Here is a 16,703-nt window from a genome sequence, read left to right on the forward strand (position 1 = left end):
AGTTAATACCACAAGGCTGTAATTATGCTGATTTCAGAGACACTGTGATAACGAATCAATTAATTTCTGGACCATCTGACAAAAATTTGAGGGAAGAACTTTCACAAAATAAGTATCTAACTCTAGGAATCGCCATACAAAAATTATTTGCTTATCAACAAAAATAAAATAAGTACTTTAAGTCTCTACAAACACAGAATCATCATTTAGAAAACAAAATCAGTAAAAATGGCGTGAACACTCACCAGGAGGCGGAGGCAGGGTTGAATAGGAGGAAGATGGAGGTAGGAGGTTCTGAGCTACAGCCATCTTGAGAAAGGAGCCGCACATGCTCAGTTGCGAAAAGAGGGCACAGTACAAGAAACTCGGTGTGCGCATGGGCAATCGAGTCCGACACATAACGTCACGAGTGTCATGATGTCAAAGGGAAATGCACGAAAATAAACAAAAATAAATTTAAAGCTGTAAAATCCAATTTTCTTACCTCAAAAGACAGAACAATGCCCAAATTTACACCAGCAGTTGAAAATAACTTTCGCAACATCCTGGAACAAGCAGTTCGCACCGCCCTAGAAGATGATATGGTCCTTGTAGACTATGACTCAGATGAAGATTTCATCTTGGGAGATGGCTACCCCAGTACCAAATCCGAACCGCACCTAGAGGTGTTGTGCCGTGAAGACCCCGACGATGAGTTCTTCGGAATGGGGAATCTTCAGCCCATCCTATATGACATCCCGACTCATGGGTGTAGGATTATGCTGTGGCCTGATGCCAAGAAACAGAGAGTGGTCCATGCACCACAAAGGATCCCAGCCTCCACCACAAGATGATTTATTCATTGAACATGAAGAGAATGATCACAACTCCAAAACAGAAAGCAATGATTTGTCCAACGAACAATACACACAATATTGCTCAGACATGGCTGAGTTATTCGGAGATCCTGATCACAGCATCAACAACACGGTTGAAAAGCTCAATACGACTCTACTCATGGTAGCTGAATCCAATACCATGGTGCCATGGCAGATTGGATGACAGCATTGGATGGCAGCAATACCCAAGACGAAGACGACTCCACAGAGAGAGCGATGACAGACTCCACAGAGAGAGCGATGACAAACGCCACAGAGAGAGCGATGGCAAACTCCACAGAGAGAGCGATGAAGGACTCCACAAAGAGAGTGGCGCAAGCCTCCACAGAGAGCTCGGTGACAGACTGAAAAAGGGAAGCAAGCAAATACTCCATAGCGAACGCCATGCATGTACAAGACCATGAAGCTCTATCAAACTTACTTGAGCCACCAGATGAAGACACTGAATGTCTATCCACTGTATGTGAGACAAGTGACGAAGAAATCACAATTCCCATATAGGATCTGCAGGATCACAGCGAGACTGACATATCTCAGCTCGTCTGCACAGAAGCACTCAATAATCAGAGGACGGCCACCCATGAGTCCAGAGAGACCATGTCAATTGAAATCTTGAAGATTTTGACTCCAGAAAAGGAGCACTATGACCCACCATAAAATGAAATCCTGAAGATTTTGACTCCAGAAAAGGGGCACAAAGAGATCACAGATGATTCAAATGAACCTGAAATGACTCCAAAAGAGGAGCACCAAGAAATCAATGATAATTCAAGTAAACCAGAAATGACTCTAGAAGAGGAGTACCAAGTAAGCAAAGAAGACGAATCGAATCCACCACAATGACTGATGTCACCAACATCAATGAAACACCAGATCATTCTCACAATTCTCAAGAAGATACACTCAATGTAGCAGATACCACAAAGGACACTGTCACCAATAACTGTGACAATGATTCAAATCATCCACATGGCACACTCATTGAGCGCAACAAGAACAACAAAAAATGCAAGAAGCACAGCAGAAACAAGAACAACAACAGCAACAACAAAAGCAACAAGCAGCATCCCAGAAACAACAAGCATGACAAGAAAAAGAACAAGAATAAAAGTGAAAACAACGAAAACAGAATCAACAAGCGCGACAAAAAGAACAACAACAACAAGAATGCCAACGAAAACAACAAAGACAGAAACGACAAAAACGACAAGTACGACAACGAAAACAAGACAGAAACGACAGAAACAACAACAATGAAACAATGACCTGTACAACATGGCACGTGAAGGATAATGCCACAGCACACTGCGAAACAATGACAAGACTACAAACATGCCATGGCATGATAAAGAATCTCACAAATTCACATCTGCTCGGCTGCTTTGCTGATGAGTCATTTAATGATGTGGACACCTTTTTCCACTGTTCCATTTGATTGCGGGTAGCTTTCTGTGTCGCACCGTTGTTTGACCTCGACTTTTTCCTGTGTTTGTGGTATTGATTCTGTATGTAGCACGGTAGCATGGTGGTTAGCATAAATGCTTCACAGCTCCAGGGTCCCAGGTTCGATTCCCGGCTGGGTCACTGTCTGTGTGGAGTCTGCACGTCCTCCCCCTGTGTGCGTGGGTTTCCTCCGGGTGCTCCGGTTTCCTTCCACAGTCCAAAGATGTGCGGGTTAGGTGGATTGGCCATGCTAAATTGCCCGTAGTGTCCTAATAAAAGTAAGGTTAAGGGGGGGGGTTGTTCGGTTACGGGTATAGGGTGGATACATGGGTTTGAGTGGGGTGATCATGGCTCGGCACAACATTGAGGGCCGAAGGGCCTGTTCTGTGCTGTACTGTACTGTTCTATGTTCTATGTTCTATGCTACAGAACAAACAAGCAAAACGGCTTTCACGAACGATGACATAGAACATAGAACATAGAACAGTACAACACAGAACAGGCCCTTCGGCCCTCGATGTTGTGCCGAGCAATGATCACCCTACTCAAACCCACGTATCCACCCTATACCCGTAACCCAACAATCCCCCCATTAACCTTACACTATGGGCAATTTAGCATGGCCAATCCACCTAACCCGCACATCTTTGGACTGTGGAAGGAAACCGGAGCACCCGGAGGAAACCCACGCACACAGGGGGAGGACGTGCAGACTCCACACAGACAGTGACCCAGCTGGGAATCGAACCTGGGACCCTGGAGCTGTGAAGCATTTATGCTAACCACCATGCTACCGTGCTACATACAGAATCAATACCACAAACACAGGAAAAAGTCGAGGTCAAACAACGGTGCGACACAGAAAGCTACCCGCAATCAAATGGAACAGTGGAAAAAGGTGTCCACATCATTAAATGACTCATCAGCAAAGCAGCCGAGTCACGTTCCGACATCAACCTAGCTCTGTTATCGTACCGAATAACCCCATTGAGCTCAGGACTATCGCCAGCGCAAATGCTCTTTGGCAGAGACATCCGGACAACCCTATCGGCAAAGCAATTCCGAGACCCCGGCAACGCACCGGTTCTCGACGACATGCGGGCACTATGCTCCAAACAAATACTATACTACGATCAACATGCGATCCCACTCAAGCCACTGACAATACGTGACGCCATCAGAATCAGGGACCCAGAAGGCGGATGGTCTGAGTCAGCTACGGTGATCAGGCACCGCGGTCTACATTGTCAAATCGTCTGCGGGAGTACTTTTTCGCCGTAACCACCGGGATCTATTAGAGATTCGACCTACAATGCCAGTATTTCCCACACTGGACTTGAACGAGTCTATTTGTCCACAGGACGTTCCTCGCCACACAATGCCAGACAGTACTCTTGATGACATCAAACCATCATCCCTACTACCGCCGTTAAGACACTCCAGCGAAAGCCGTAAGGCACCCGACCGCTAGATTTGTAATGACACTTCAACACACGCACAAGACAAATATGGACATTTCTCACGATGGACTCACAACACAGTTAATTGTTTCTGTATAATTTTTATCATTTTCACAGTGTGCAGATTTGCATATTTTCACCACTTGTTATGTACAGTTTTCTTGAGGCCAGTCTAGAAAACATGTCCAAAAAAAGGGGGGAGATGTGAAATGAAATGAAATGAAATGAAAGAAAATTGCTTATTGTCACGAGTAGGCTCTAATGAAGTTACTGTGAAAAGTCCCTAGTCGCCACATTCCGGCACCTGTTCGGGGAGGCTGTTACGGGAATCGAACCGTGCTGCTGGCTTGCCTTAGTCTGCCTCCAAAGCCAGCAATTTAGCCCAGTGAGCTAAACAGATGTAGTGATCTGTACATCGGTACATACATCTGCACATACACCAGGGACTACAGACAGATGTAACAGCCACAGAATCACAAGAGGGCAGCATCAGAGATGGCTCCAGCCCAAGGGAGGATCCACCTCTTTGAGAAGCATGGAGCTAGTGAGCAGCAGCAGACAGAGACAGCTCAGCATAGGCAGTTTACCTTAGCTTCACTGATCATACCTCTTGACTGTATTATATCTATTTAAGCTCTGGAAACAGAACAAACCCATTGAATAAAGTATTTGTGTTAACTGGAAGTCTTTCTTCAGACATAGAGAGTAACATACAGAGTTGGTGGAATAGCCATGCTAAATTGCCCCTTAATTGCGAAATAATTGGGTACTCTAAATTAAAAAAAAAACAATATTCTTGCCCTGGCATAATGAGCATTTTATACAGCTCCATCATAACCTCCCTGCTCTTTTACTCTCTGTATCGACTAATAAAGGCAAGTATCCCATGTGCCTCCTTAACCACATATCCTCCTTAACCAGGCAGGGGCTGTTTAGTGCAGGGCTAAATCGCTGGCTTTGAAAGGAGACCAAGGCAGACCAGCAGCAAGGTTCGATTCCCGTTTCAGTCTCCCTGAACAGGTGCCGGAATGTGGCGACTAGGGGCTTTTCACAGTATCTTCATTTGAAGCCTACTTGTGACAATAATTTATTTTCATTTCATATCTACCTGTCCTGCTTCCTTCAAGGATCTTTGGACATGCATTCCAAGGTCTTCTAGTTCTCTGTACTTCCTGGCATCCTGCCATTTATTCTATATTCCCTTGCCTTACATGTCCACCCAAAATGAATCATCTCACACTTGTGTTAAATCCCATTTGCTACTGGTCTGTACTTCTGACCAGACCGTCTATGTAATCTAAGGCTTTCCTCTTTGCTATTTACCACACCACCAATTTTCATGTCATCTGCGAACTTACTGATTATACCTCCCACATTCACATGTAGATTGTTAATGTACTCTACAAACAGCATGGGACCCATCACCGATTCCTGTGGTACACCACTGGACACAGGCTTCTAGTCACTGAAACAACCTTTGACCATTAGCAATATGGTAGAGAAAGCCGCCTTGGGGTTGGCAGCTTCAACACCACCTTTCCAGCCCATTGCCACACTCTTCAGAAAATTCTGCCCTCGGACTTGCAAACCGTTGCCTTTATTCATAGCTGACTCTTGCAAACAGCCTGTCTGCTGGGCCATTGTGTTGGCTTGACTAGACTGTTTATACATTCTAATGCATTTTAGTTGTTAGCTTTTGTTTCCTCTGAAACTGCTCAGAAACCTCTAGAAGTCAGCATGTGACCAGTTGGAGCCATTTTGTCAGCTCAGCAACTGTCCACTTTGGAAAAACATAAAAAGCTATTTCATAAAGTCGTCCACTGATGAAGATACATACATATATAGTCTATGTTATATATTATATGTATATATTTCTTCCTGACTCAACTGTGACACAGCCTACATACTCAAAATTAGAAAGTGCTGATTTGAACTGATGATCTTCAAACTCAGCAACAAAATTGAATGAAGTCTCTCAGGCTAGCGAAACATGAGGCTGAGTTTTAAGGCCACCCATAAGGAAATTAGGGTGCCATGTCATCGGTGACATACCCACTACGAGTTTAACTAACCCTTTTAAAAAATTCATTTACGGGGTGTGGGTGTCGCTGGTTAGGCCAGCATTTATTGCCCATCCCTAGTTGCCCTTCAGAAGGAGGTGGTGAGTTGCCTTCTTCAACGCTGCAGTCCTTGATGTGTAGGTACACCCACTGTGCTGTTAGGGAGGGAGTTCCAGGATGTTGGCCCGGCAACAGTGAAGGAACGGTGATATGTTTTAAAGTCAGGTCGGCGAATGACTTGGAAGGGAACCTGAAATTGGTGGTGTTTCCATGTATCTGCTACTCTTGACCTTCTAGATGGCAGTGGTCGTGGGTTTGGAAGGTGCTGTCTAAGAAACCTTGGTGAGTTCCTTCAGTGCATCTTGTAGATGGTACACATGGCTGGCACTGTTCATCGGTGGTGTACATAGAACATAGAACGATACAGCGCAGTACAGGCCCTTCGGCCCTCGATGTTGCACCGACATGGAAAAAATCTAAAGGCCATCTAACCTACACTATGCCCTTATCATCCATATGCTTATCCAATAAATTTTTAAATGCCCTCAATGTTGGCGAGTTCACTACTGTTGCAGGTAGGGCATTCCACGGCCTCACCACTCTTTGCGTAAAAAACCCACCTCTGACCTCTGTCCTATATCTATTACCCCTCAATTTAAGGCTATGTCCCCTCTTGCTAGCCACCTCCATCCGCGGGAGAAGGCTCTCGCTGTCCACCCTATCTAACCCTCTGATCATTTTGTATGCCTCTATTAAGTCACCTCTTAACCTTCTTCTCTCTAACGAAAACAACCTCAAGTCCATCAGCCTTTGCTCATAAGATTTTCCCTCCATACCAGGCAACATCCTGGTAAATCTCCTCTGCACCCGTTCCAAAGCTTCCACGTCCTTCCTATAATGAGACGACCAGAACTGTACGCAATACTCCAAATGCGGCCGTACTAGAGTTTTGTACAACTGCAACATGACCTCATGGCTCCGGAACTCAATCCCTCTACCAATAAAGGCCAACACACCATAGGCCTTCTTCACAACCCTATCAACCTGGGTGGCAACTTTCAGGGATCTATGTACATGGACACCGAGATCCCTCTGCTCATCCACACTACCAAGAATTTTACCATTAGCCAAATATTCCGCATTCCTGTTATTCTTTCCAAAGTGAATCACCTCACACTTCTCCACATTAAACTCCATTTGCCACCTCTCAGCCCAGCTCTGCAGCTTATCTATGTCCCTCTGTAACCTGCAACATCCTTCCGCACTGTCTACAACTCCACCGACTTTAGTGTTGTCTGCAAATTTACTCACCCATCCTTCTGCGCCCTCCTCTAGGTCATTTATAAAAATGACAAACAGCAACGGCCCCAGAACAGATCCTTGTGGTACGCCACTCGTAACTGAACTCCATTCTGAACATTTCCCATCAACTATCACTCTCTGTCTTCTTTCAACTAACCAATTTCTGATCCACATCTCTAAATCACCCTCAATCCCCAGCCTCCGTATTTTCTGCAATAGCCAACCGTGGGAAACCTTAGGCTTTGAATGTTTGTGGAAGGGGGAACAATCAAACGGGCTGCTTTGTCCTGGATGCTGTTGAGCTTCTTGAGTGCTGTTGGAGCTGCACCCACCCAATTGGAGAATATTCCATTGCACTTGTGCCTTGTGGATGGTGGAGAGACTTTGGGGGAGAGGAGGGGGCGGGGTGGGTGAGGAGGGGGGTGTCAGGAGGTGAGTTACTTGCCGTAGGACTCACTGCCTTTGACGTGCCCTGGTAGCCACAGTATTAATATGACTAGTCCAGCTCAGTTTCTGATCAATGGTAACACCAGGATATTGATTCTGGGGGATTCAGCGATGGTAATTGAATGTTAAGGGGTGGGTAGTTAGATCCTCACTTGTAGGAGATGGTCATTGCCTGCCACTTGTGTGGCGCGAATATAAATTGCCATTTGTCAGTCCAAGCCTGGATTATGCCGAGGTCCTGCTGCATTTGGATATGGATTGCTTCATTATCTGAGCTGTCGCGAATGGTGCTGAACATTGTGCAGTCATCTGCAAACATCCCACTTCGGACTTTGTGTGGAAGGGAGGTAGTTGATGGAGCAGCTGAAGATAGTTAGGTTGAGGACACAACTGCTGCAGTGGTGACCTGGAGCTGAGATGATTGACCGCCAACCACGACAACCATGTTCCTTTGTTTGATTCCAATCAACGGCGAGTTTTCCCCCTGATTCTCATTGACTCAAGTTTAGCTAAGGCTCCTTGATGCTATGCCCTGTCAAATGCTGCCTTGATGTCAAGGGCAGTCACACTGCTCCTGCTACCATTTTATAGTTGTTATTGGAGGCTTTTGGTGGGTTGCCTGTCCGTTGCTCAACTGTGGTCCTTAAGTGGATATTTAATGCCAAATGCGGGGCAGCAGGGTAGCATGGTGGTTAGCATAAATGCTTCACAGCTCCAGGGTCCCAGGTTCGATTCCCGGCTGGGTCACTGTCTGTGTGGAGTCTGCACGTCCTCCCCCTGTGTGCGTGGGTTTCCTCCGGGTGCTCCGGTTTCCTCCCACAGTCTAAAGATGTGCGGGTTAGGTGGATTGGCCATGCTAAATTGCCCGTTGTGTCCTAATAAAAGTAAGGTTAAGGGGGGGGTTGTTGGGTTACGGGTATAGGGTGGATATGTGGGTTTGAGTAGGGTGATCATGAGGGCCGAACATTGAGGGCCGAAGGGCCTGTTCTGTGCTGTACTGTTCTATGATGGGCCTAATCCGGCCATTGCTCCAATATAACGTATGGTTGGAGAGGTCAACACCCAACATGCAGTCCGGCAGGTTTAACTCTGAAAGAAGTGTCTTCTTCCTAGGTTCCTTGTGCTGATCAGAGGCCCCCCAACAGTTTTACCTCTCCACATCCACCCTCCTTTCCATGTCTTCTGCAACATGTCCCCCACTCCTCCTCACTGGGGTCCCATTAGTGTAGTCCTTGAGTGTTCTCAGGTTTACCTCAATGTTCGGATCCATTGCTGGATACCATCTCATGACCCTGCACTGTACCTGCTGGTGCTGCGGAGGTGCAAAGCTGTGACTGGCTGGCAGGTGGATGAGGCAGGACCTCTTCCTGCAGATTAACTGAAGTTCTGATTCATACTTTTTAAACGACAGTCAACTGAGAAATTTAGAAAGGGTGAACTTGCACATTGGAGATTATCATAGATTATCATAGATTATCATAGATTATCATAGATTATCATAGATTATCATAGAATTTACATAGAATTTACAGTGCAGAAGGAGGCCATTCAGCCCATCGAGTCTGCACCGGCTCTTGGAAAGAGCACCCTATCCAAGGTCAACACCTCCACCCTATCCCCATAACCCAGTAACCCCACCCAACATGAAGGTCAATTTTGGACACTAAGGATAATTTATCATGCCCAATCCACCTAAACTGCACATCTTTGGACTGTGGGAGGAAACCGGAGCACCCGGAGGAAACCCACACACACACGTGGAGGATGTGCAGACTCCGCACAGACAGAGACCCAAGCCGGAATCAAACCTGGGACCCTGGAGCTGTGAAGCAATTGTGCTATCCACAATGCTACCATGCTGCCCGTGATAGGCTCATACCTGAAATCAATGCTGGGCGTCTGCCTGCTGTGTAAAATCTAACCCCTGGATTTAAAGGATGTGTCTCAGAGGTTACATAATTGACGTAATGGATAAAGCAAACGTGGATTGCTATATTAAATTAAATTAGCAATTTTTAAATTAGCTTCAGCACAAAAATAACCAGGTACATTTATCTGGAAGTACTTCTTCACGTAAACAGTGATCATCTGCAATAGACTTATTATGGGGTGGAATTATTTAAATATTATTTGGGCATTAAAGGGACTCTCTGGATAGAAGACCTATGTGTGCTGAATGGATGGTCTTATTTTTAATTACTTTGTGCTCTCCTCAACCCAAGACATTTCTGTAACACAAGCGTATAAGATGTACAAGATTGAAAACAAATCATTTTTCTAGCAGTAGCATTAATCAAAATATATATATTCAATATTATCTCAAATAGTTTGCAACGGAATCTGAAATATATATTTGCAAAGTATCGTTTAATTTAAACTAATTTGAATCATTATCTATTATTTTCCAAGACAAAATGACTCACTTCCTGAAGGCATTGAACTGGTCAAAAATCGCCTCCAATTCAAGGGACCCATGAAAGAACATTATGCTGGCATATATAGGTGTGTAGCATCCTATCAACACTGGCAGAAGGAAGCACATTGGAAAATTGAGATTACTTCACAAAAAAATAAATGTACGTATTTACATTTTACTAAGAACAATCGTGCTTTGGCTTAGTTTGGCTTGGATGAACATCAAAGGGGTTTGGGACACATAGATGAATTGATCTAGTACTATAAGACAGCTTGATATTGTACTTACAGCATAATTATACATAAACCTTAAGTTATATATCTGGAGGAGTGAAAAAGGCAATACTCAGAGAAGTCAGATTTCAATGTTGACAGACTTGGTTTCTCGATGGATTTTGCATTTATTTGCCAGTTGACAATTTACACTGATGTTATCAGATAATGCAATCGAATATTGAAAACTGTAGTCATACTAACATAGCCAAAGTATGGATTACTGTTGACATAAAGGGCCAGATTTCTGCAGAGTTAGGTCTGCAGACCTTTAAAAATGGTGGATGACACAATTCGTCAGAGTTTCCTGTCTCTATTCCCGGCAGCCCCAATTTTGGATAATTTTGGAGGAGTATAGGCAGCCCGCACCCTTCATTTCTGACCAGGCTAGCTCCATTGCGAGTGGAATCTCCTAGCTCCCCATAATTTTCATTGCGTTGTAGGGCAGGTTTTAAAGGATGAGTGTTTCATGGGCCCTCAGAACGGTCATGAACTGTAGCTGATAATGTGGGAGCTTGTTGAAAGATAACGTCAAAATGATTTACCATTTCCATCCATGACAATCAATATCTCCATTCCCCTCCCCCAATGGCCTCTCATAACCTCCATGCCAACCGATGCCCCAACCCACCCCCAATGGCTCCTCATGCACTCCATGCCAACTCATAGCATTTCCATGCTCGTTCACCCAGTATACATTTTACAAAACAAATGAACTCTATAGTATTGATGGCAAGCATTGAAGAACAGCCATTCAAACTGTACTTTAAAAACACTTCTGCAACTACAAACCTATGAATTTGTCAATCAGCCAGACGTTTTACGTATCAACAGCAGAAACAATAAGCACTTGACATCTCTTTATCTGGTATAAATAAATACTGAGCAATTGAGAAAATAAATCGAAGATAAAACTGTCAGTCAAGTTTCCCCTTGTGTTTTTCAATGAACTAATGGAAGTCTGGGCCCTCAGCCAAGCATGCATCCATACCTCCATGCCCAGATTAAAAATCCCACTGTTCAAGATCTTTTTTTCACAAGGCAGATGTTCTGAGCCAGGAAATATCCCAATTCCTGCTGTCCACCAGGTCCATGCATGGGTGTCCCCCTTGGCATCTGGGTGTCTCAGATCGCCAATGTTGCAGTGATTTAAATGCACCCCTTTGGTGCAACTTACAGGCGCCTGGCTGTTCCAACTGCTGACTGCTCACTGTATGCTGTAAATGCTCAGAGAGTTTCTGGTCATGTGGGAACCCACCCAGCCCGCCCCTCCGGAAGTCCTCATAGCCCAGCAGTATCATCAAAGGGATGGGCATGGCCATGCTCAATTGCTGGCCCACCAGGTGTTGACACTCCTCAGTGCAACCTCCAAAGTGCAGCCCCAATGCAGAGCAAGCAGGAGATTAGCAGAGGTCATCCTAACCAAAGGACACCTGCACCATGGCCTTCAGCATCCTCCCTGGCCCAGTACCCCTCTCCAGGTAGAGGCCTCACCAGTGACATGATCAGCTAGCCCACCCCTCAGGATGATGAGCTGACTGCAAGCCCTGCTGTCCACTGCACCCTAGCTCCCATTCATTCTGCCCCCGGCTAGGAAACCTGACCAGTTATCTCTCACCGTTTGTGTGTCACACCGAGGCCCCACATCACACTGCAGCTGATCTTCTAGAAAATGAACACCTCCCTCAGTCACCTGCAGCTGTAGGACCAGACCATATACAAGCTTCTTAGCATGGAGGTGACTAGCAGCATGCATGGACCATCCCCACCATTCACCTGTGGTGTACCTGGCACCACAGAGGTATGGAGGAGGACACCCCCTTCCGGTGACCATCAAGGTGATGGTCGCCCTGAACTTTTCTGCATCTGGCTTATTCCAGGGCTTCAACAGGTATCTGTGTGGAATCTTGCAGATGTCTGCACACAGGTGCATTCACACTGTGATGGATGCCCCCTGCCCCTGGGCATCACAGTACATCACGTTCAATATGGATCAGGATGCCTGGCCTAAGGAGGCCATTGTCATGTGAGAGTACTTTTAAGAAATAGGTGCTTTTTATAGAATAACTGTAGTGGGTGTACCTGAAGAAATGGGTGTTTTTTAATAGAATAACTGTAGTGGGTGTACCTTTAAGAAATGGGTGTTTATTACTGCCATGATGTCAGAATGTGGGTGGAGCTGGGCTGTCTGTCAGCTTTTAGTTTCACATTGAGAAAAGCTTGGGTGTGTCTGTGTTTTTTTCATTTTGTTTCAGTGTTGGAGCTGCAGTCAGCCACAGAAGGTGTAATGTTGTTCTCTCTGCCATGTAAAGAATATCTCTTGATCATTTGGTGAATTCAGAGTGCCAACTGCTCTCATTAGTGAATTTAAACCTGATGTACTTCTGTTAAAAGGTTTTTTTTTAAAAGTCTTCTGGCTGTTGAAAGGAAAGTAAGGATTACTTAGTGTTGTATTCTCTGGGGGTTGTATTTGAATTGATGGTTGCTCAGATGTTCACTATGTTTCAAAAAGGTTAACTTGAGTTCATAGAATAAACATTATTTTGCTTAAAAAAATACTTTTCGATCTCTGCTGTACCACACCTGTGGAGAGTCTTGTGCTCCACATACCACAATCTATTAAAAGTTGTGGGTCAGGTGAACTCCGGGATACATTTTGGGGTTCTCTAAACCCTGGCCCATAACACCATTCATCTTCTTTCAGTATTGCTCACTGGTCCTCCTGGATGACGCTGGCAGCACTGAGTGCTTCTGCCATCTCCTCCCAGATGATGTTCCAGTGAGCGGGCTTGAATCTGCGGCCTACCCTGGGGAAGAGGGTGTCCCTCCTCTCCTCAATGACAGAGGAACCATTCCTCGAGCAGTGAGACCACTTCAGACTTCCAAATTGGGGGGGAGGGGCAAGTCTTCTCTGAGCTATATTCTTGGCTGGATGAGAGTGTGTGGTGAGTGGGGTGCTTATAAGCAGCTCCAGCTTATCAGGCTCTTTAACACGAATTCTAGCCCCAGCGAATATGATGCCAGCAGGGATGGGAATTGATTCCATGGGATTTGGCAGAGTACTGGCCTATTTGTGTCTCCTGAATTTCGGATAAATTGGCAACCCCAGCAGTAAATCAAATTGCATGCAATTCAGTTTGGGTGGGAACAGCCTCCCAAATGGAGAATACAGTCTTTTGTCTTTCATATATGGCCCCTCTGTTTCCCAGTTTTCATATTTTGTAAAAGCTCAATAATTTATCCTTTTTTAATCAGAATCACAAAAGGTGATTATTTGGCCTTGGTGCCTGTGCAAGCTCTTTGGATGAGCTTTTCAATTAGTCCCACTCCCCTGCCTCTGTCCCAAAGCCTTGTCATTTTTTTCCTTTCAGGGATTTTTCCAATTTCCTTTCAAAAATTGCTCTCAAATCTTCTTTCACCCTTTCAGACAATCCATTCCAGTTCATAATAACATCATGTGTAAAAGTTTTCTCATCTTACCTTTTGCTCTTTTGCCCATTATCTTAAATTGTATCCTCTGGTTATCAGCCTTTCAGCCAGCAAGAACAGCTTCTTCATATTTACACTATCGTAATCATCCATGCTTTTTAAACCTCTGTTAAAACTCCCCTTATCCTCTCTGCCTGAAGGAGAACAATCCCAGCATCTCTGGATGAGGAGAGAGTGCTGATTGTTGGCAGGTAGATTCTGATTGGTCGACTCGAGAATAAAACAGTGAATGGTGACTGACAGTTAACTGCCAAGGATTGTTTGAAAATTTAAACCAGGCTGCTTAACTCTGATTAGTCAAGGTATTTCCCAGCGAAAGGCTGTCACTTATTTTATTTAGCTGAAACAGGCGCAATGTGTGTACACATTCTGTCTGCAAAGGGCAGGACCCTGTGTAGCTTCCAGTACACACAAATGTACCACACTGCAGGCTTGTCCCACAATCTTAAATTGGGAGTCAGTGTAATTTTTTTAGCACACTGAGGATTATTTAGCAAATGTTGTCCAATTGGGGAGTCACATTTAATGTAGGAAACTGTGTTTTGAGTTTTGCAAGCACAGACTGGTTGGGTGTGGTCTATACATTACCCATTCTGAACTGTAGAAGGGACATGTTGTTTGAAATGATCCACCAGTCTTTTGGACATCATGGTTTACTGTCACTGAAATTCATACAACATATTACTCAGCTTTGACAAGGGTCACCTGGACTCGAAACATTAGCTCTTTTCTCTCTCTATAGACGCTGCCAGACCTGCTGAGATTTTCCAGCCTTTTCTCTTTGGTAACATATTACTCATTTATGTGATAGGCAGAATGTCGTTTTGGTTGACGGCGGTATGCTACTGTATAGCAGCAGTGTTAGCAGCTAGGTTTGCCTTATTTCAGCACTTTCAAATGGCATGGGTCCTATTTACAAAGCTCTTTGAGAATCTTGTCTTCATTGGAATGACACCTAACCTCTTCCCCCTTGCATATTTCTGATATGTGGATCATAGAATCATAGAATCCCTACACTGCAGAAGGAGGCCAATCAGTCTTCTGAGTCTGCACCGACCCTCCGAAAGAGCACTCCACCAAGGGCCACTGTCCTGCCCACCCTACCCTATCCCCAAGCCCGACGACCTAACTTGCACATCCCTGGACACTAAGGCTGAATTTAGCATGGACAATTCGCCTAATGTGAACAACTGTGTACTGTGAGAGGAAACCCGAGGACCTGGAGGAAACTCACGCAGATACTGGGAGAAAGTGTGCAAACTCCACACAGCTAGGTACCCGAGGTCAGATGCGAACCTGGCACTATAAGACAGCAGTGCTAACCACTGTGCCACCGTGCTGCCCCTATGGTGTGTTTGCTATATTTAAATCCATAATAGCATGTAATAATTTTCTTGTGATGTCTTAATGGGGTCCATCCTACGCTCAAATGCACTTTTGAATTGGCGAAGTCAAATGCACTCCCCTTCCTTGACATACTAGCTAAGAAATATGCCAGGTTTTCTCTACCACAGTCTACTGCAAGCCCAACTTCACTGGTCAATACTCATATTGGGATTCTTATAGTTCCACATTCCACACACTATAGGTGGTAGCACAGACATTAGCACAGTTACTTCACAGCTCCAGGATCCCAGATTCGATTCCTGGCTTGAGCCACTGTCTATGTGGAATCTGCACGTTTTCCTCGTGTTTGCGTGGGTTTCCTCCGGGTGCTTCAGTTTCCTCCCATAGTCCAAAGATGTGCAGGGTTAGGTGGATTGGCGATGCTAAATTGCCCTCAGTGTCCAACAAAGGTTAGGTGGGATTACAGGGATAGGGTGGAGGTGTGGGGATAGGGTGGAGGTATGGGCTTACGTAGGGTGCTCTTTCCAAGAGCCGATGCAGACTCGATGGGCCAAATAAAAATGTGTAAATTGAACTTTAATAACTTTTGGCTCCATGTTCCTTTAACACAAGCCATTGGACGTATTATATAATTCCCTATTGTGGAACTGTCAAGTTTAAGAGTTCTCCACCTCTATGAACCAAGCAGTTCTTTTTCCTTTGCGCAGATTTAATTTTCTCCAGACATTACTGAGTCCTATTTCCCTAGCAAACTTAAAAGATTTTGAGAACCTTTTGTCCCTGAGGACTGGATTTTTAAAAAATGTTTTCTTGGCATACAGTCATTTTTAGTAGTTTTGCACTTATTGTTAATGGGGCGAAAGGCAATTAAGTCCTCTGGCCCTGATGGCTGTATCCTAGGAACCTAAAAGAAGTAGCTACAGCGACAGTGAATCCATTGATTGTATTTTTCCAAAAATCCTTGAATTCTGGAGAAGTATCGAATGATTGGAAAACTGTCAATGTGACATCCCTATTCAAAAATGGGAGGGAGACAGAAAGCGGATAACTATGGGCTGATTAGCCAAAAACATTGGGCTCAATTATCTGCTTTGCGACGGTGGAAGTGCAAATTATGACCAGGCAGAGAATTGCATGAAAATGAAAAATTGAGGAGTGCGCCTGGCGCGAATCAGTCCCTCACTGGCGACAATATCGATGTTTGCACCGCACATCGGTAGATGCATGCAAAACCATTATTAGCATGGATTTCAATTAATGGCCTGGACCCTTCAAGTTCCACCCTTCCACGATGCTCCGCCCCTCTTAGGCAGAATTCTTGGAACAAAGAACAAAGAAAATTACAGCACAGGAACAGGCCCTCCAGCCCTCCCAGCCGGCGCCGATCCAGATCCTTTATCTAAACCTGTCACCTATTTTCCAAGGATCTACTTCCCTCTGTTCCCCGCCCGTTCATATATTTGTCTAGATGCATCTTAAATGATGCTATCGTGCCCGCCTCTACCACCTCCGCTGGCAAAGCGTTCCAGGCACCAACCACCCTCTGCGTAAAGAACTTTCCACGCACATCTCCCTTAAACTTTCCCCCT

At 45.0% G+C, this 16,703-nt stretch overlaps 1 protein-coding gene across 2 annotated transcripts in view; it reads left to right on the top strand.

Annotated features, from left to right (window-relative positions):
* Positions 1-16,703, top strand: part of LOC119977893 — a 164,686-nt gene that overhangs the window by 96,372 nt on the left and 51,611 nt on the right. For both annotated transcript variants that reach the window (XM_038819181.1, XM_038819180.1), the window contains exon 5: positions 10,000-10,166. In XM_038819181.1, coding sequence (XP_038675109.1) covers positions 10,000-10,166 — 167 coding nt within the window. The remainder of the gene's footprint in view (positions 1-9,999; positions 10,167-16,703) is intronic.

This window comes from Scyliorhinus canicula, chromosome 14, assembly GCF_902713615.1.
Source record: "Scyliorhinus canicula chromosome 14, sScyCan1.1, whole genome shotgun sequence".
In the NCBI taxonomy this organism is placed as follows: Eukaryota; Metazoa; Chordata; class Chondrichthyes; order Carcharhiniformes; family Scyliorhinidae; genus Scyliorhinus; species Scyliorhinus canicula.